General features: G+C 45.6%; 1 protein-coding gene across 1 annotated transcript; it reads right to left on the bottom strand.

The window, feature by feature from the left end:
* Positions 1-1320: 1320 nt before the first annotated feature.
* Positions 1321-18491, bottom strand: LOC306952468 (plasmanylethanolamine desaturase 1-like; the record flags this gene model as incomplete). The annotated part of the gene is made up of 6 exons (XM_079543177.1): positions 1321-1442; positions 3585-3797; positions 4403-4547; positions 5601-5692; positions 15334-15453; positions 18236-18491. 6 exons carry the CDS (start codon positions 18489-18491, stop codon positions 1321-1323), a joined length of 948 nt encoding a protein of 315 aa, XP_079399303.1.
* Positions 18492-20357: the final 1866 nt, after the last annotated feature.

Raw genomic sequence — 20357 nt, 5'->3', positions numbered from 1 at the left:
GTAAACACTTAATATTGTGCTAAGGGAATTTTTTTTCCCAATCTTATCCTTAGCATCCAATGCCACTGCAGCTAATTGCACTTCTGGAAAGGTGCTGACATCTGGTGTAATGCAATACTGAGCTCCTAACAAAGCTGAAGAACAAGTCACCACTTCAACCTAAACAAGGCTTAACAGGCTGCAAAATACTCAGGTGCTTGGAACTGCATTTTACAATCAAGTGATCAAGTCTGGACTAAATGCTGAGAATGTATGAATGAAGAACAGCAACAAGTCATAACAAATGTGATTAGTATTATCCAGTTGCTCTGTTATAAATATATTATATACATTCAAACATCACATTAAAATATTATTCCGTTACACCAGAAGAGATTAAGGCCTTATATTATTTACAGAAACAAGCAAGCACCTTAAAAAAAATATGAACAAAACATCAGTCATTGACGTTTCCCTTCTAACATTACAAGTTTGATACCTTGAGCTCTCGAATACAGCTATTTGCAATGTGCCCAATGCTATAACTATTTCAAACATTTATTGTCAGGGTAGGAAACACTTAATAGAAGGCTCAGCAGTGAGCACTCCACACAAACAAATGCAAGCATGTGCTGTGCCCTCCCTCTCCTCAGGCAGTTGTTAAGGTACAACTGAAGGCTTATACAGAAATGGTTTGCCCGATTTCATGTCGAGAGTAGAACAATTTTATGTTAAGGGAAACTGAGGACACTTAAGGATTCATGACCCACTGGTGGAGTGGGATTCTCAAAGTTCTGTTCCACATTACATCAGTTAGATTCAACATGATAGCAAAGATGGAGCTGCAAGTTTACCAAACAAAGAGTGCATTGAACAGTGACAATTTTATAGGCTTCCAGTACTGCCACACTGTTTTCATGCAGTGTTATTTGGACTCGAACATGAAGTGACAAACTGTGGTCACCATTCCCCCCAGAGGTCTTAGGCAACAAGCTATTTTTGAAGTGTTAAATAATGTTGATACAACACGTTTACAAAGCCACCACGTACCAATGAAGTAACTGTCCTGCCTTCTGGCTTGCCTGACAGCTTTACAAAATACAGTGATGAAGTACTTTCTAGGATGTAAGCGACTTGGCTAAACAAAAGGTGCTCAGTAAAAGTAATCATCTTCAAGTATTGTTTTAAGAATTAGTTCTTTAAATTACAGTCTGTTAGCACTTCTTAGTTTGTGCTTCAGAGTCTGTTATTTCTTTGCAGGTCTTGAATTTGGCTGATGGCTTCTTTAAAAAAAAAAAAAAATTGGCAACAAAGGTAAGGACTGCAGACGGCTGGCAAAAGTTATTTAATTTTCTGAGCCCATTTCATGTCATCTGCTCTTGGCTTCTCCCCAGTAAGTCCTTGGATCATGTTCTCCAAACACCTCCAGAATCCAATCTTCTCTAATGGATAGTTCAGCCAACCTAAGTGGAAGAAAAAAAAAGTTCATCACAGCATCCAAAGTATTGCAGTATTCAGTGACATCTTTAATTTAAACACAAAGGAAATAGCTAAGAGGTGGACTACAGCCACTGCAAAGCTGTCACAAAGAGGTCATCAAGTTTAACTGATGTGTTAAAAGCAAGATGTTTGTATTAGCAGCACTTCAGATTCAGCACTGACATTCAAACAAACAAGACCCAGCAATTTCAATTATTTCCCCTCTAGGTTAGTTTCCCCATGACCAAGAGCCAGCATGGCTTTTTCCCCGTTTTTCTCACTAGTTTGTACAGCAGGACAATACACACACATAACATGATACTGAAATGCATTATGAGTGCTACTTACACTTTCTAGAAAAACTGAGATCTCAGGAACCTAAACAACGCTAAGAATAAAGTAAAAACTTTTCCTTACAAAAAGCCTCAAGCATTGATAGTGCCAATATCAACATTCCCTTTTAAAGTACTTTTATTTTCACCCAGGGAAGGCATAACACATTTAAGTTTGCTTAACTGATTGCTATTAAAGCTGTGGTGGGGAAGCCTTGCTGTAGCACCATGCTGCACTTAACAGAAGCAGAAGGTGAACAGTTCCTGGATTAAAAGGACAGCACTGCTAGCAGCATGCGCCCAAAAGCACGCAGCTCAGCTAACCTCACTTCTGCTTCCAAGTCACCAGGAAGGCTTCAATGGGTTGGTATGGGACAGGCTCCTTGTACTTACGTAAAAATGGCACTAAATGGCATAATGTAACAAAAGTTTAATGCATCTTTCCTAGCTTGCAAATTTAGGGTGGTTTAAGTGCTTAGTAGGATTGTGAGGCTGAAGTCATACAGGTTTAATAGGCCTCACGATAAATTCAGAAGGGCTCTGACGTGTATTTCTGGAACAAGGAAAAAAAGCAAAAGGAAACAACAGCAAAGGAAAGGCAGAATGAAGACGTAACCACAATGGGAACAGTGAGCTAGCAGCAGTTCTGCTAGAGGAAAGAGACAGCAGAAGTGCACAGGTCAGCTCTTAAAGCATACTCCTTGGATGTGGCTGTCTTCTCTTAAATGTGCTCTGCACTTATTAACTAACAAGTGTATTACAGTAACTACTCGTATTTCACACAGTGAAGGTTCACTTTAAATAGCACATGGATAGCTTATTTCTGTCCTTTCCATCGTTCCTGTTCTAGAAAAGCAATTATGACTACAGAAACACTACTCCACTGAAAAAAAAAAAAAAAAAGAAATCAAATATACAATCTATCACACTGCTTCACATCACAGTAAAATGGTATGAAGATTTTTTTAAAATTTTAAACAAGAACAAAGAAGTAACTAGCTCAAGAACACTGAACAGTCCAGCTCCAACTTTCAGTGTTCTACTGTATCACTTCAGGACATAGTGGGACTGAAAAAACTCATGAGGTGCCAAGATTTTTGTGATCATCTGTGAAGTCAAGTTTCTTAGAAATTGTAATTCTGGTCATAAGAACTAGATTTGTTTCCTGATAGAGATTTCAAAACTGACAGAAACTGCTTGTAAAAGCCAACAACAGAAGTAAGAACAATAGCTTATTTCCAGTCATCTGATTGACTTGATAGCTTGTTCAGAACTGTGCAACACTGGTGAGTATACCGGTCTCCACAGGAGGCACAGCACTGAACACAGACACAGGAACCTACAGTCAGTTTCCTCTAAGTCTGTCCTCTCCTCTACCTCAAATGAGATAGAATAAATGATGAAAATCTAGAAGTTTTGCTTTAGAAATGAAAATTCAAGGTGAGCTGCACTGGCAGATGAAATGATGCTCTTTGAGCAAGAAGTATCAGTAGCTTTAGCACTTCAGTGAGCAAAATGCGTTGCTAGGATGAGGTTCCCAAGATACTGGGCAATTAGATCTCAATAAGACTGCCTACCTCACTGAAAGTTATCTTCTATCCAGTCATAAATCTTACTCATTTTTTTTAATGTAACAATAATAATTATGGCTGCAGGAGCTCTTACTAAAACTTACAACATGCCTTTTTCTGTATTTAATAGACTCTCACTAAATTACATCTTGCCATGGGAATTATACGAGACTACCAAAAAACCAAAATCCAACACTTTGCAGTATGAACCAGATGACAGTACCAGTTGTAATGCAGAAGTATGTCTCATGTGGAGACACATGGTGAATCCTGTGATGTTTCCGAGGCAGGATAACATGCCAGTCCTGTAGAAAGATGACCCAGCGTGGAAGACCAAAATACGTGTGAGACCACTTGTGAATCTGGTTCGTCATGGTTATGAAGATGATAAGGGCAAAGACATAGCACTCCCAAGGACATGTTTCATACAGTGCTTCTGCAAAACAAGATTTGTATCTTTAAATAGTTTTTCATAAAAAAGTAAATTTCTACTAGGAAAGTGCGGTATTGCTCAGCCAGACCTGACTGGAACTGCAGGAAATATCAAGGGCCTCAAAAAAGTTGCTTCAGCAAATGTCGTAAGAGCCAATGAACCATAAATAGCTTCCATATATCACAAGAAAGACTGGGATGTGTCAGCATTGCCAAGTTGCAGTAAACAGGAAGTTAAACCCTGAATTTTTATCTATGAAATTAAATTAATCATCTTTAATTCTTGCTCGTCTAGCATTCAATTAAAGTACTTCTACACACAGATGAAGCATTTAATGTGGTTTACAGCAAAGAGTTTTCTTGCTTAGTTTGATTTCTTGCTGTAGGAGAAGTTTACTTCTAATACTTCCTTAGAAGACTCTTCAGAGATTTGTTGTTGGGCTAAAGAAAATGTTTGCTTCCCCTTCAAGTAAAACAGTTTCCCTCCCCTGCTCCTCTAGGGAGGACTGTGTTTCCAGCAGCAATTATTTGTCATCTCACATTCATTGATTTCTTCTATCCTCATCAACAAAAATGCCAAATCCACGTAAGTCGTGGCTAACAGCTTACCTGGGGAAAAGGAAACAAATTTGTATGCCATGTTTGCCAGTGGGACCAACGTCATGAAGCAGTTGTCTCCGTTGGTCTCTATGAAATCATGCCTGGTAATTGCCGTAGGGTCAATATGATGTTCTCTAAAGGGTCTGATGAAAGCCTGAGAAAACAAGTTGAGAAAATGTGTCCCAAGATTTATCATGGAAAGAAAAAAAGAAAAACCTGAAATGGCATCTGAATATACAGTCTCAAAAAAGAGAGAGTGCAAAAGTAGTAAGTAGGAGAGGGATAGTAAAACAAGGATCGTTATTTGCCTCCAACACACGTGTAGTTCATGCAGAGGCATTCTGATCATTGTGAGCCCTGCTGTTAGTGTAATACAGTTTCCTGCGGCGCTTTTTTTCCCCCTTGACACATGTTCCACAGATACAGACAGTAATGGACTACTAAATCTGTTGAAGGCAAACAAAATTAAGTTCAAAATCAACAGGCTGAATTTCACTGAGCTGGTTCTCTTATTTCTGAATAACTGCAAGGAATATCCCATATACACTTTTTTTTTTTTAAGAGAATGTACTAATATTAGACTGTGAGGAACAACTAACGGTAGTTATGAGAAAGGCTATCTTAAAAAACAGGTTACTGTTTATTATGTCAGTACATTTTCCTCTAAGTATCTGGCATTTGTAGCTTTGTGTGTAATACATCATTTACAATAGCAGCCGGGGGCACCAAGAAGTAGAAAAACCTTTCACTAGAGCTTCTTCATATTTTCTATAGAACTGCTAAAGAGTTCAGCTGCAGGAACAGAACTCTTGGTGAAGCAGGACAGGGAAATTCTGTACTTCCACCTCTTGGAAGCTCTATATAAGTCTAGTCAGGTTTCTACACTTGTGTGCCACAAGCTATTTCACTGCCACTTGGGAAGGCTTGCGAACACTGGTATTGCAGATCTGTGTGCAAAGCTAATCAGGGTGATAAAATGTAACAGCATCACCTCGCACATGTCACCAGGACAACACGTAAGCATGGTGCTTGGAGCACCGCACCAGCAATATATTGTGCCATTAAGAAGAGGAGAGTACAAAGCAGAGGAGTTGGTTACGCCTGCAAGCTGCAAGAAGGGTACCTGTCCAACACAGCTGAGAATACTGGAAGTGTTTCAGAACAGGATTTCATTATTTTTTAATGTTTAAGGATAAGAATCTCAAACCTTTCCAACAATGGGTAGCTCCACAGATCCCCAGGTGTCTGCCCCCCAGTGAAATAATCCTGATAGAAAGTCTGCTGTAATTACACCTGCAACTTGAATGAAGAGAGACATACAGTTAGATATGCAAAATCATTTTTTTACTGATACATCCACACTGTCTACTTGTTTTCACAGATTTATTTGCTTATCTACTTTTATATCAGATGTTTACAGCCAGGTGAGATCTACCCAACCTGAATACATCTAAGGCCAAGTAACTAGGAACAATGGTTAACAAGGTATCGAGTGGACAGTTTTTCACTATAAACAATGAGCTTTGTCTCTGTCCATCTCCTAGAGAAGAGCTTGTTAATCTTTGCAATTGCTGGCACACAAAAAGTTAATACATTTAAACCATGTCATTTAGATCATTTTCAAATGCGCCTTCTCCCTGGATCTACCCACCTTTCTTCATTCACAGTGTTTAACAGATTATTTGCTACAATTATAGCTGCTAAAACTACTCCAAAAATGCTACTACCAGCAGACCCTTCTTCTTCTCCCTTGGTCCCTTGTATCTGCAGGCAAGGAACACAGAACTACGACATTCCACATAAGCAACAACGAAGAAATCACTCCATGGCACAGGAAGACTGCTGACTAAATAAGATCGGAATGGCAAACAACTTGGTGCCTTTATCACCTGCCGTGCTTCAGGCAGCGGCCCAGGTTCATGACTCACTCTACGGGACAGCCCACACCTGTCACACTTCGACACCACTTCAGGGACACCATTAAACACAGTTTGCTGCAATAGAATTTTTCCAGATGACAGGTTCTAAATTCTTGCCATTGGCACCAATTAAAGATAATTTTCAGTTCTTGCATTCTTGCACATTTCTGCCTTCCTTCTCTGGATAATCCTGTACCAACTATTCAAGTTTCGGGGCAATCCTGACACTTAAGAGTAAGAACATAAGAGATGTAATTTGATCAGAACAGCAGTACATTTTCCAGTCAGTCACAGATCTGTCAGATGTTGTTCACAAATACACAATTGTTCTGCATCTGTAGAAGAAATCCTACTCCCAGGTTCCTAAGCCCTTGAGAAATAGTTTCCAACACAGTCCGAGATGCCCTCCTGCATAAGTGCTACTGCCAGGATCTTGACACTTTTGAGGAAGAAAATTCAAAAATTGCCCTTGTTTGTAACTTGGAGGCTGGGGGAATATAACAGACAGTACAGCAATATAGCTGTAGCAGCACAGCACAGAGGAGGAACACTGCCTCGGGATCTGTGCACTCAAAGGATTTAAGACGGTCAGATGCTGCTCATCAAAGAACACAGACATTCAGAGGTACCAGTCGTAGCCTGCATGCCTTGCTCTGAGCAGTTTATTATAGAGGTTAACAGATGAACTGTTTGAATCAAATCCAGATTTGAAGAATAAATCAGATTAAGAATCAGAGTCCTTTTCCACTGCAGTGCTGTCCTTTCAGGTTAGTACATATCACAGAGAGCTGTGCCTGCTCAATTATTCTGAGACTGACCAACTGCTCAGTGCATGTACACACACCTGGCGGCTCTCTGGAGCATTAAAACTCTGACAGGGAAAGGCAGAACACACCTCTTAGCTGCAGCTCTGGTTAAGCAGAAGTGCTACCCAGATTTCTAAACAGCTACTGCATTACATATGCACATGGGAACACAGTCTGATCTCAGTGCAAATCCCTCAAGAATCATACAGAAAGTTCATGCCACCTGAGGTGCTACGCACTGAACTTGCAGTCTGCTGTAAAACGGTCACAGCAATAGAAATACAAAGAGTGCTCATAGCGTGCGTTTCAAAGCATCTTAGTTAGCAATCCCTTCCTCTCATTTGATGGTCAGAGCATAAGGCACAGTCAGTTACTCCTGGCACGTCTAGGAGCTCGGAAGGAGCCCGTAACTGCCTGCCTGCCCTCACCAACGCAGCCACAGGGCTGGGGCAGAGCAGCCTGGAACTTAGTTCTTCAGTTTTCCCTGCTGATGTTTAGAGAAATCAGTTTGTCTGGGCAGCCTGGTCTAGTGGTTGACAACCATGCACACAGTATGAGGGGGTAGAAACTAGATGGCCTTTTTCAAACCCAGGCCATTCTATGATCCTATGAAAATTGCCCATTGTAACAGCTTCTGCAGAAGAAACAGCAGAGTTTCATAATGCAGGAGACTTATTTGTGCTCTGACTGCATTATTAACTCCTCTTCAGAGGTCTGGGAAGACAGCAGAACTCCTGGCTTTCTCCTCCACTGGCCAGAATTTGCTTCTCTGTCTGAAAACCTCCCTCAAGTGCAGCTTCTCCATCATAGAGCAAAGCTTTCTGTGGCAGGCAGGTACACCTCTGCCTGCTAAGAACTTAGGCAAGGCAATTGCAACACATCTGTAGTCCAAATCAAAAGTTATAAGCATTGGGTATACCAGTTCCTCTTGCTTTAGTTCCAAACCATTCTGTTACTCCTCTCCCTCTCAAGAACTGAAGGCATCAGTGACACAGGCCGGCAGGAAATATGCCAGGAATTAAAAACAACCAATGTGCATCTCTTTGTAAGTCATGCATTTACACCAGCCCTGACTTGGACCTCACCTGATCTTCTAACCACCAACCAGGGCGTTTTGGTCAGCTGCCTCAAGAGTCCATTTTATGAAGTTCTTCTAACACAAGCGGGATTGCTGAAGAACAGGTTTTTGCTTTTTTAGAACATGAAGAAGGACCAGATTGTTCTGTCACTATTGATCAAGTGCTCTTAAGCTTCAGGGCACAGCACTTTCCTCCGGTACACATGGCACAGTATACTTCACGTACAGCCTTCTCCTGGTTACATTTTGCTGAGCTTATCCTTCACCTCTACATTCCTTCTGTCTCCGTCGCTCTCATTACAAAAAGGGAGAAACAGGCTAACATGGCACCTACTTCACCAAAATGCTTTCTTTCCACATTATAGATTCCCCTGCTGAATCCACCTGGATTCAACCCAAGCAGCCCAAATTCTTAAGAAGAAGCGCCCACCACTATGTTTGTGTATCATCTTATTGCAGTGAATACAGCCCACACTTTATAAGCAGTAAGTTCTGTATGCTTGTTTCAGAGAAAAAATGAAAGCTACATGAGCAGCACAGTGGCTTTGGGAATCTGCATCCAGCAACCGAAAGAGCAAATAGCCTTGATTTGAGGGAAAGATATCCAAAAACTTTGCTCTACTACAAGTGAACACCGTTCTCGCTGAGATAGTCATCCTATTAACCCCCCAGTGCCTTCAGCACACTGCATTTTCAGAGCACACCACAACAGCAGGAAGAATAGCTAAAAGGCAAAAAACTGACCGCTCAACTAACAGCTCATATGTTGTGTGGATGCCAAATGGTAGAAAGCTGAAAGGAAAGAACAAAGGAGTATGAAGAGTTGTATGAAAAGAAGAAAAACACTGTACCGCAGGTCACACTTGCATCCTCCTGCAGACTCAGAAGGCATATCAGACACCAAAGAGTTAATCTCAGTGTTCTCATACACTTGGCATTGTCCCCAGTTATAAAAAACTAAGGTGTGCCTTTGAAAACCAAAGCATGGTGTTTCAGTTACCTTCCTCTTGTGGAACTGATCTTGTTGTCTCTGTCATCAAGGCTGGATGGCAAGGTAGGACAGCCCAACAGCCCTGAGCATTAGTTAAGATTTAACTGTAAGGTCAGAAACGCAGGGTACAACAGCAGCATATGTGTATGGACTGTACCCAGCAGGTTTACACACTGTTAGAAGACAGACCTGTAAAGCACCAGGAAAATACTGCTCTGTACACATTAATTTCTCTACCTCCTACAGTCGAGCCCATCTCAGGTCTGCATCTGAGAAGAGAGTAAGTATGCTGAGAACACAGGGAGATATGGTGCTGCAGTCAGAGCAAGCTGCAGAAGCTTCTCAAAGCAGCAGGATTTTTTGCTGTGCAAGCAAACTGCTGAATCAGGAGAGAATGAAGGTGCACTTCAGCCAGCTACAGGCATTTCAGACTAAGGGAGCACGACAGACACATCAGACTGCGAGAGTGGCTGTTCTCTCCCAGCTGTGACCCTTGGCAGACACCCGTGGGGCACTGCTGAGGAGGGAAGTGCTCGCTGGCGCCAGGGACGTGCCAGGGAACACGCAGGGCATGACATTACTCACAGGCACAGGGCGCAGGATGGCAGCATGCTGACACAGATAGTGCTTGAGTCACGGCTGCTCTGCTCCTGCTGTGGCCTGTTGGGACACCAAGCAACACGCAGGAGCCAAGCCACAGAAAGCTCACTGCTCCTCAAGTACCAAAGGGAAGACGCCACAGTCTGGGCCTTCTCTTCTAAGAGAGCCATGTACAACTTCCTGCAGCCCAACAGCTCCAGGCACCAGCAGAAGGAAGCCAGAGCTGAGTGCTTCAGGTATGGTGTGCAACAGACAGACAGAGCGAGTCTGCGTGTTTGCAAAAAAAAAAAAAATAAAAAAAAAAAAAGTTTTACTTAACTAATAACATTATATAACAGCATTTTTAATCAGTGTATGTAAGGACTGTGTTATAGCACTGAGGGGCAGGGAAGTTTGGCCAATGTCACAACAGAGAAATGTTGCACTGTTCAGAAATCAAAATACTGAAGTATCAGCTGTTTGTTGCTTACATGCTTATAAAAATAAAACAACTCAGTCACCTGCATCCCACACTCAGCAGCTTTACTTTGGTGCAGTCAGTTACAGCTTGGTGCAGGCAAGCTGCGACACCAAGAACATAACCCCCTGAGCAGGTATAAAGCACAACAGCTTAAGAGCAAGAAGAAAACAGCTAATCATTCTGGCGAGGTCCAACTGAGAAAGTCAGAAGAGCTGACAGAGTGAGCAAGCAGAGAACAGCTGAGATTTGAAATAAAAGAAGGGTCTGGATTTTATGTGTCTCTAGGGCACAAACCGTGCAGCTTGTGACACTGCCAGAAGATACCAGGTGAAAGAGATCCCCAAGGAATAAGGACGCTATCTGTCCTGGAGGCAAGCATCTGCAGAACCCAAGGCAAATGTTCATCTCATAAAAGCATGCCTTGGCTGAGGATCACTACCCAATGAACTTGACTGGAATTGCATAATTTTATTTTCATATCTTCAATCTCAGTCTGTTAGTGCTAAGTAAGAGGATTATTCCTCTATTCCTACTATTTCCCCAGTTGATAGAGAGTTTGTGAAACACCTGGCATGTTTAAATAGCAAAATTCTGATAATCTTACCTAAGCCTCAGGTTCTTAAACAAGCACCACTGTGGGTACTTCTTCAGTAATATCTTAATTGCTTTCTTTCTGAAAATGTGTTTCTTTATTAGGGCAGCCCTCCAGCACTGCTGGGTGTTCTGAAGTGAAAGAGGCATCATTCTCGGTGAATGATAAAATTCACTGTAAAATTCTCCAGACAAAGCCTACTGCAACTTTAAGAAAGCCCCAACAACACAGGAAGCAAACAGAGCCTTCCTTGTCTCTCAGCCACCGCAGCTGACATGAAGAGCAATAGCACATCTACTGAGCACACAAGCGACCAGGGAAGCTCAGCTGGAGCTGTGCCACCAGCATCCCCCTGCTGCCAGGAGCATCAGGCAGGGAGACAGGCTCAGCCTTCCCTTGAGGGAATCGCCCACAGCTGTTCTGCCAGAGAGCAGCTCCACACAGGGGGAGCTCATCTCTTAATCCAAGCGCACACAGCTGGTGCCACAAGCCGCTACCCAAGCACAGCCAGCAGCTACATTTGTCACTGCACCTCCACAGCTCCCGGGTCCTCTGCAGCAGGAAGGAACTGGACCTCCTGCACTGATCCGCTTTTAATGCAAGTAAGACAGAGGTAAGTTGTAGCAGTGCAGGGGAAGTGCAACAAGATGTCTAGTGGAAGTTTTGCCACTTCCATGGCAACAACTGTGGTGTGTCTTCAAAAGAGACTACAGTTTAGGACGCAGAACAGCTGCATGCAGTTACTGCAGAGGCAGTGACATGCAGGTGTGGCTTATTAGGGCCAGCATTCAAAGGAGAACTTTCCTTTGCTAATAAAGATTTCCACACTCTAATTTCAAAGACATTTTTAATCAAATTTCAAGCAGTAACTCATTTTAAAATACAAAGTAAATAAAAAACACAGAATTACAGCAGAAGATTCTGCCTCTTGCTGTAAGGCAGCAGGAACTGAAGCAGCTGACATACAAGCAAAGCAGCCCACTTCATGGTGTGCTTGTGGCATCAGAGTGGCTTTGCTGCAACGCATGCCAGAGCTTCCATACATCGCACCCTCCTCACTGGGCTCTGCGGTGCTGCTGACTGAGGCATGGCCTTGCAGCACAGCTACTAAAGCTTGAAACAAAAAGGTTTCAAGTTTGAAAATGAACTGGGTAATTTCTTTCTGCACCCCCCCCCCCCCCCCCCCCGGCCAGTGCTTGTCTAAATAACAGTACATGTTAACAGGTCTCAAATAATTAATTCCCCATCAATCCCTCAAGTCAACAAAACCTAATTTTATCTTGTGCCGTGTCACAATATGTTCCTAAAGATATCAGCATATGAGGCACTTTTATGCATACAAAAAGGTGACACAACTGTAACTAATTTCTAAGTCTACCCATTAAAAACATAACATGACTGCAGATAGAATTCAAGCAAACCTATTTGGCAAAAAGGCTTTAAAATCCTATAGAAATGAATGAGGAGGGGGAAAAAAAGAACCAGAATCCATACTGCAGCTTTTGCAATCCACGCTGCAAAGAGGCCCTGTACCTGGTTGGTATTAACATAATGCCTGTAGATATATCTCATGAATATTGAATAATGGTAGACAACACAAACTTCTCTGAAGGCAAAAGAGCTTTCTAGCTTAACGTCATTTGTTTTGGAAGGCTCTTCTACTTACCACACAAATAACACATAAGCCAGCCTTGTCCCCTGGAATTATTCAGCTTCAGTGAAGTGTCCAAGGCTGTTCCACTAAGTGATGTCTCACTGCAGGGAACAGTTCAGCTGCATCTGGAAAATTGGGAATATTAAACCCTCCTTTGCAGCCAGCCTTCCTAACCACCTACAAGACGTTACTTGCACACACGTGTGCAAATAATACTGAATCCGAACCTACACAACTGTCACCTTGCACGAAGAGGGTAACTTTCATAGCTCATCAGCAGGTGAAGACATTCAGAACACAGCACAACTGGATTTGACATACAAAAAGAGACATCCATCCTCTGCTTACACTCTTCCGACCTTGTGGAGAAGGGAGCTGCCCCACAACAGCTAAAGCAGCACATAACACAAGGCACTCACATGGGTTCCTCCTCCTGTTCGTCAAGACAAGCTTTAGTCAGCACTGAATGGCCTGCTCCAAAAGCTGTTCTGGAATAGCACCATAACGTCCCTGCCTGCTTTCTCACACTCAGCAGCACGACGATGCACAGCAGGCTGTGAGCGCCCTGAGCAGCCAGCCTGCTCCCAGCACAGGAGTCGGTGCTCCCAGCCAGCAAGAACAGGACCAGACCTTCTGTCCCACTAATTTCTAGATTAAGTTATTCACAGCGTAGCCCACATTGCAGTTGTGTGCTTTTAAAGGCATTAAGAAAAAAAAAAAAAAAAAAAAAAAAAAAAGGCTATGGCACAGCCTTTAATTGTAGACACAGAGCCTGAGCTAGGTAAAATGATACAGAAGGTTCAAACCACTCCCTGCTTTTTTGTTTGTTCTATTTAAAGAAAGGAAGTATTTACATAACAGCACACAGGGCATCCGGCAACCCTCCCAATGGCCTAGGCAGCGTATCAGATCCAGCCTATGGGATCACTGACTGCTTTGGGGTTTCTCCCACAGCTGTAACTTTCAAATACAAAGACCTGATGTCAACTCAGCACAGAGTAAGTTCAAACGTCTTTATTAGCAGAACATTTGTTCTGTGAGCTCAACTCAAAGGTCAGTATTCTAATCTAAGTGTCAGCAAAGCTTTGGACGGCGACACATCAAAGTTTGTGACCACCTTCCCTTCCCTGTTGTACTACATATGGTATTTAGAAAAGAGCACATTCAGGCAGATGGGTTTTACCAAACTTAACAAAAACTAATTACTGCTGTCATTCAGACACTACCCACACTTTACTTGAACAAATAATGCATTGACAGCAAAAACAAGATAACATGTGGTACTTATTATTTTATTGCACTTGTTTTTGTGCATGCTGTCAATAATTTCCACACTACTTTATTTGCACAGAATCCAGATTCTGCCACTTTAATCATTCACTGCTACTTAAACAACATTATCAGTAAATTGGCTGCTTTATCAGTTAAAACGGTAACCAGGATATCAGAGAACTTAAGCTTTTATCAATATTAATTTTGAGATGAAAGCCAGTTGCAAACAGATTGCTCTACAGGTTAGCAATCGTTACTGATTCCCTCCCATATCTGCTCTCATTGCAGTGGAGCAGTTCCTCCTGGCTCCTTTCGGTGCTGCTGCCCTGTTGGCCAAGAGCAGGAAGGGAGCTGGCATGATTCCTAGAGGGAGCACACTGCTATCCAAGGAAAAGACAGCAACCTCCCAACAGACAGAAGGCACTACTGCAAAAATTCACAGCACTGTCAATGGTTTACTGGGTGGTAATAATAATATCACATATTATTGAATTTTCTGTGTTTTTTTTTTTTTTTTTTTTAAATTGATGGTAATACACAACTGTGATGAACAGGCGCTGTTCTTCTAAAACACAACGCACCTCACAGTTTATTAAAAAAAAAACTGCTTTCATTATAAAGCACAGAAGCCAAACACCAGTAACCAGCTGTTACAATCAGAAAGATTAACGCAGTGGAAGGATGGTACAGGAACAAAACAGCAAAGGAACCAGCACAGATAGGATGGCATTTCACATGAAAAGTAAAGGCAAAGATCTTGGCTCGCAGAAAGGAGATCCTTCCCCACTTCCCTTAAGTGAGGTCTAAGAGAGGTGCAGCCAGGCTCCACCCCTTCTGCTCACACAGCTGAATTGCCTTCAACCTCTACTCCCAGGGCTGACTGGGTCTTTTCCCCACGTGCTTAATCAGTGGTTCAGGCTGGGACTTAACAGTTCCCATACACTAGCTTATACAGATTGAGCCATCTTTTCAATGGCACAACTCAAAAAATCATGTAAACACCGTACACCCCAAAACAGAAGTTCATAGAGCACTGGTTACGCACCAGCAACATACAAGAAGAGCTGCACAATGTCGAACTACTATTCTTCCCTCATTAAAAAAATCAGAAGCTTACCAGAAAATAACCAAAGAGAAGCATTGCAGAGCTGACTTCCAATCTTTTCAACCCAAGTCAAAAGCAAAGCAATCACAGATCTACCCACCAGCCAAGAACCAATGACAGTAACACTTCATAACACCAAAAACCCTCTGTTCATTGCAAGAAAGCCAAGCATTTGCAACTCACACCATATTTGAAGGGTCACTCTAGAAAGACCACTCCATACTGCCAAGACACAACCAAGTTAAATACTTCTGCACATCCGAGGCAAAGATAGGAAAGTGGAGGCAAACAAGAGCAGTCATCTGCAGCTTTTGCAGATGGTTTCAGTTTCAGAGTCACTAAGTCAATCACATGCATGCCATTTTTTTCCCTTCCTACTAACAATGAAAGAGTAAAAGACTGCACATTTGTTTCCAGCATTACAAGAGACATTCTTGCCTTGTTCTTGTCACCTCTTACTTACATATCCCAACAATAATGGAGGGCGTGTGTTCAAGTCGCAAGTAGAAGAGAAGATTGTAAAAGTTGAAACAGATCAGAGAGAAGCATAAGATGACAGAGATCCACTCCTGTAGTCTTTTTCCTGTTGGAAAAGAATGAAAGAAAAAGTTTTACTTTTATCCAAGAGGACAAAAAGAAATCTGAGATAATACAGACTATTCTCCCACCCAGACAACTGCTCTGTTTGTCCAATAGGAAAATGAAACAAACTTATGCATGCCTCCGTGAATAACATTTCGTGAAGCAACATTCCTCTTCCCTGAGCCACTGCTGACCTGTTCTCTCGCCCATGCCTAAAGTAACAGACACAAACCAGACATCAGCTCGTATTGTCCTGCTTTCCTCGTCCCCATAGGAATGCCTTTTTATTTTGTTTTATATTGTTTTGGGTTTTTTTTTTTTTTTTCTTTTTCAAATCTGCACAGCACTGAACATTCAGAGCTGCAAGTACAACTGAATCTGGGAACAAACATCTGGCCTCAGACGCCCCACAGTTAAGTCACAGTCTCAGACCTCGTGAACAGGAAAAAGCATCATCCTGCTTGTTGGTGGCCCCAGAATTGCTTTCTGAACATTGTAAGTACGTTTCTGGGGCTTATTTATTTAATCCACAACTGCTGCAGCCTTATCTTTACCTTCCTGCTCTCGAGCAGAAAACCATGACTTCCTAGCCAGGCTGGTACAGCAAGAGGCTGAATAAGGAAAGAGAAATAGGGGCATAAATTCTCTCTTGTACCTATCTGTACTACTTAATGCCTCTATAGTTACCTCAAAAACAAACAAACAAAAAAACCCCACACACAGACATCAGGTTATGGTAACCATTTTCACATTCAGGCTGAGAGGCTTTCTGCTGCTAATCACTGCTAGATTCTCACAGGGCACTGATGCTGAGAGGAAGGCAACACTCAAAGCGAGACCACATGGATTAAGGCATCAGAAACTTTAATACGTAATTGCCAGAGGCAGATCTGGGCTGCAACCCCAACCCAGCCAGGTCAGCACCCACCTCCTCCAGGCCCAGCACAACTGCCTCAGCCCTAATACTAAATTAAGACACAAGAACAAGTGTATTTCAATATAGCACCAGAACACAATGTGGGAGATTCTATAAAGAGATCTCTGGAGTAACAAAAGTAAGAGTTAATTAACGCTCACTTTCTGTTTAAGAAAGCCACACCCTCATTAGGGTGCCTAAATGGGTACGTCCTAGTGGATCAATTAGCAGTCTGCAGGGAAGCACCAGGCTCCTCACCAGGGAGCTCCATGGGCTCAGACTGTGCAAATGCTGCTGCCACTGAGTGTGGGATCCCAGGGCTGCCCTAAAGACCCCCAGGCCCAGCACTGGCACATCAGAAGAGCAAACAGCTGAAGGGCAGGAAGCCAGTACCAAGAGCTTGTATTTGAAAAGCACTCACATTTCAATGCACGTGGAAAGATAGGGATTCACTTAAGGAAACTGAGGAAGCACTGCAGAGCCACATTCACTCTGAACAGCTGTAACTCATGTCATTAAGAATTCAGTAGTCCAGCATCGCACACTTATGCCAAAACACATTCTGATGCTGCTTATGTGTTATTTATGTAATGACCGGAGAAATCTGCACATCTAAAACATTACTGCAATTCACTGCTGCCAGACAGACACAGTGCTGCACAGACCTCCCAGGAGAACCATTCTGCAGATAACGACAGCAAGCTGAATTTGGAGGAAAATCTTTTCCACATAAGTGAGAGTATAGGGAACGCATTAAGTTGGTGACTGCTCTTCTGTGAAGCACAGGAATCAATCATCTCCAACAGCTTCTTCTCCCCTGACACGTTGAGATGACCGACATATGCTGCAATAAGCACAGATGTGCCTCAAACAATACAGAAAAATGACAGACCTATGAGTGCCTTTTTTTTTTTTTTTTTTTTTTTTAAACCATTACTTGGTTCTGTGCAAGCAGGAACACCTGCATCTCCATTTAGGACCTGAATGTCATGCTGAGCTGCTGGAAACTGCGAGCACACAGCTTGGAGTGCTGTGACACATCTGCTCCTTTGAGAGCCTTCATGTGTATGTGAAGCCTGTACTATGAACCACAGAAACACCTCGTGCTGCTCACACTGCCTGCTGATGCTTCAGACCTCTGACACACAGCAAGATTCGGGGAGATGAGCGGAGCAAAAGCTCAGCCTGCCCTCCCTGTTCACCTTCCTGAGGGGATGGGCACCTCAAGGCAGTTCACGAAACACTGCTGTATGGAAGCTCAGGTCGGCAGCCCGCTTAGCGAGCAAGCTCATATATCTGCTTCTGGACGGAAAGGTTTTCTCCGGAGAGCTCATCTGGGCAGATCCCAGTTTAAAGCCTCTCCAGGAGCAGAACCGAGCTCAGCAGTGCGGAAAGTAGTTTCGCTTCACACCGACAGCTCCCCGACGTGCCGAGATCGGGCTCAAAGCGCCCTGCGAGTCTCCACGTACGGATCGCGGCACCAAACGCAGAGCGGGGCCGAACTCGGCACTACCAGAGCCTTACGGAGCAGCATCGCGCGCAGCGAGGAGCGGACATCGCTCAGTGCAACACCCCAACGGGACCGCGCAAAGACCGCCCGAAGGCGTCAGCAGCGCAGCGCCGTCCCGCAGCCCCGCCCGGGCAGAGGCGCCGCGCCGCATCGAGCCCCGCGCCCGGCCGCCTCCAACCGGCGCAGTGTGGCCCGGCGCGCTGATAGCAGGGCTGCCCGAGCCGACGCCGGGCGGGGCCGCGCCGCTCAGCGCCGCAGCGCCGCAGCGGGCCCGGTCCGTCCCGGAGGGATTCCGAGCGGAGCGGCGCCCCCGCCGCCCCCGTCCCGAGGAGCCACCGCGGGCCCCGCCGCCCCCACCTGGCGAATAGAGCTCGGCCAACTCGCGGGCCCCGGCGTGCTGCGCTCCCCAGCGCCGGCTGCCGCTCTCGGGTTCTTCCGAGGCCTCGCCGGCCGGCCCCACCGCCTCCTCCCGCGGCGGCAGGCTCTCCATGGCCCGGCCGCGCGGCTCCGGGCCCCGGGGCGGCTGCTCCTCCTCCGTGCCGATGGGCAGCTGCGAGGGGCGCCCAGGGCCCGCCGAGGCGTCCAGCGACAGCACTGCGGCCCGCGGCAGCATCGGGAAATGGGGCCGGGCCGCGGGGGGGGGGGGGGGGGGGGGGGGGATTGAGGGAGAGGAGGAGCGGGGACGGCGGGCGCGGCTGGACACGCCCCCACCGCCGCGCGCCCCTCGTCGGCACCGCCACGCGACCTGCAGGCCAATGGGAAGAGGCGCTCGGTGCGGCGGGGCCAATGGCGTGGGGGGAGGGGCGGGAACACGTCCGGAGGCGCGCCGCGGGCACATCTGGCGACGGGAGCGCGCGGCGCGGCGGTGCCGCCGTCCCTGTGTCCGGCCGCGCTACTTTCTGCCGCCCCAAGGCTCAGCCGGGCCCGCCGGCCGCGCAGACCCTCGCCGCGCCCCCACGTGGCCTCCTTCCGCGCCGCAGAGCCGGGACGGGGCAGCAGAGCTGCGACGGGAAGACCGCCACGCGGTGACTGCGCCCGCGCGCAGCGGCACCGCCCCGCAGTCCGCGCTCCGCCCGTTCCCGACAGGGGATCGCCTGCCCCCTGGCGGCGCCTCTGCGCGCTGCGTTTGTGGAAGTCTGTCCGCTCCCCGCGGCGGCCGCGGCCGTGCCAGGGCCGTCAGTTACCCGCAGCCCTTCATGCGGTGACTCAGCCCGCGCTCCTTAGTGGCGTCCGTTAAAAGCTGCGCGCCGAGCCGCTCGCTGATCCCCAGCAAACGCTCTCTTCAGCACAGAAAATACCAAGGGAAAAAGCCCCGACCAATACTATTAACGTCTATTAGTTTTGTTGTAATTTTTTTTCAAGGTCAAACAGAACAGCATTGAAATTAGAAGCGGTACAAATGACTGAGTAGATTCGGTTTAAACAATTCACTTACAGAGGGTGAAATGCTGAAGAGAGGTTTGTTGACTTCGAAGGTGATGTGTTTGCCAACGACACAACACGGGATGGAACGAAGCAACGGGAATGCACAGCCCGGACCTGAGGCTGTGCTGACAGCAAATCATACCTCCGTGGAAAACGCTGTTCTGTCCCTTCGGGTCGTCTGAGCCCCCTCCACAGAGCTGGAAGTGCCCTCTGCACCGACCTGAACTGCACGAGTCTTACAAACCCAACCGCGCTTCTGATGCCAGCTAAGGCATGCAGTGTGCCTTCCACAGTCTGCCTTCCTGCTCGGAGTATCACAAGTTAATTAACAACTAAGCGGAATCGTACGCTCAAATTAGCTCCGCTTTATGAAAAGTTGGCGTCGCGCCGCGCGAAGGGGCTGCGCCCGCCGAGATCCCGGCGCTGCCGGCAGGTGACGCCACGAGCCCGGGCACGGCCTGAGCCGCCCGTAGCACCGCCTGGCGGCGCTGGCGTGGAAGGGCAGCGGGGCGCGGCGGCTGTTTGCCGGCTAGTTGCGGCAGACATCACCTCAACAGCGTGGCTTTGCATAGACATTCTCATAAGCATCATTATCTGCTCTTTTTTTTTTTTTTTTTTTCCTCAACAGTGTGCTGGGAGCAGCAGGGACAGAGCTGACTGTCTCCTCTGCTGCGGTTAAGGGATGGCAATGATTGCAATGCATGTAGCACCTAGAGGTCCCGCTGCCACACTGCCCAGAGGCGTCACAAGAAGCATTTTGACTCTACTCTAAGCACTTCCCCTTTCCCATCTGTACCTGAGGCCAGCCTACAGAACGATTTGGAGACATTTTTGAACACAGACCTGTGCTACGCCAGCTCCTTTGTGCAGTACTGCACAAGGCTCACAGTTCAAAACATCCAGAAGTCAGACTCGCTCCTCTCGCCTCTTACCCATTCTTATGCAATTCTTCCTGATCCGCGAGACAAGAAGCAGAAGCTGGCTGCAGTTCCTTTGCTGGACTCTCTCTGGCATGGGAAAGTATCAGTGAGTGAGAGAGCTGGAACAGCCACTC

This window comes from Tetrao urogallus (genome assembly GCF_951394365.1).
Source record: "Tetrao urogallus genome assembly, chromosome: 16".
NCBI classification, from domain to species: Eukaryota; Metazoa; Chordata; class Aves; order Galliformes; family Phasianidae; genus Tetrao; species Tetrao urogallus.
Note: the sequence above shows the minus strand (reverse complement) of the source record. Positions and strands in the feature narration are given on the sequence as shown.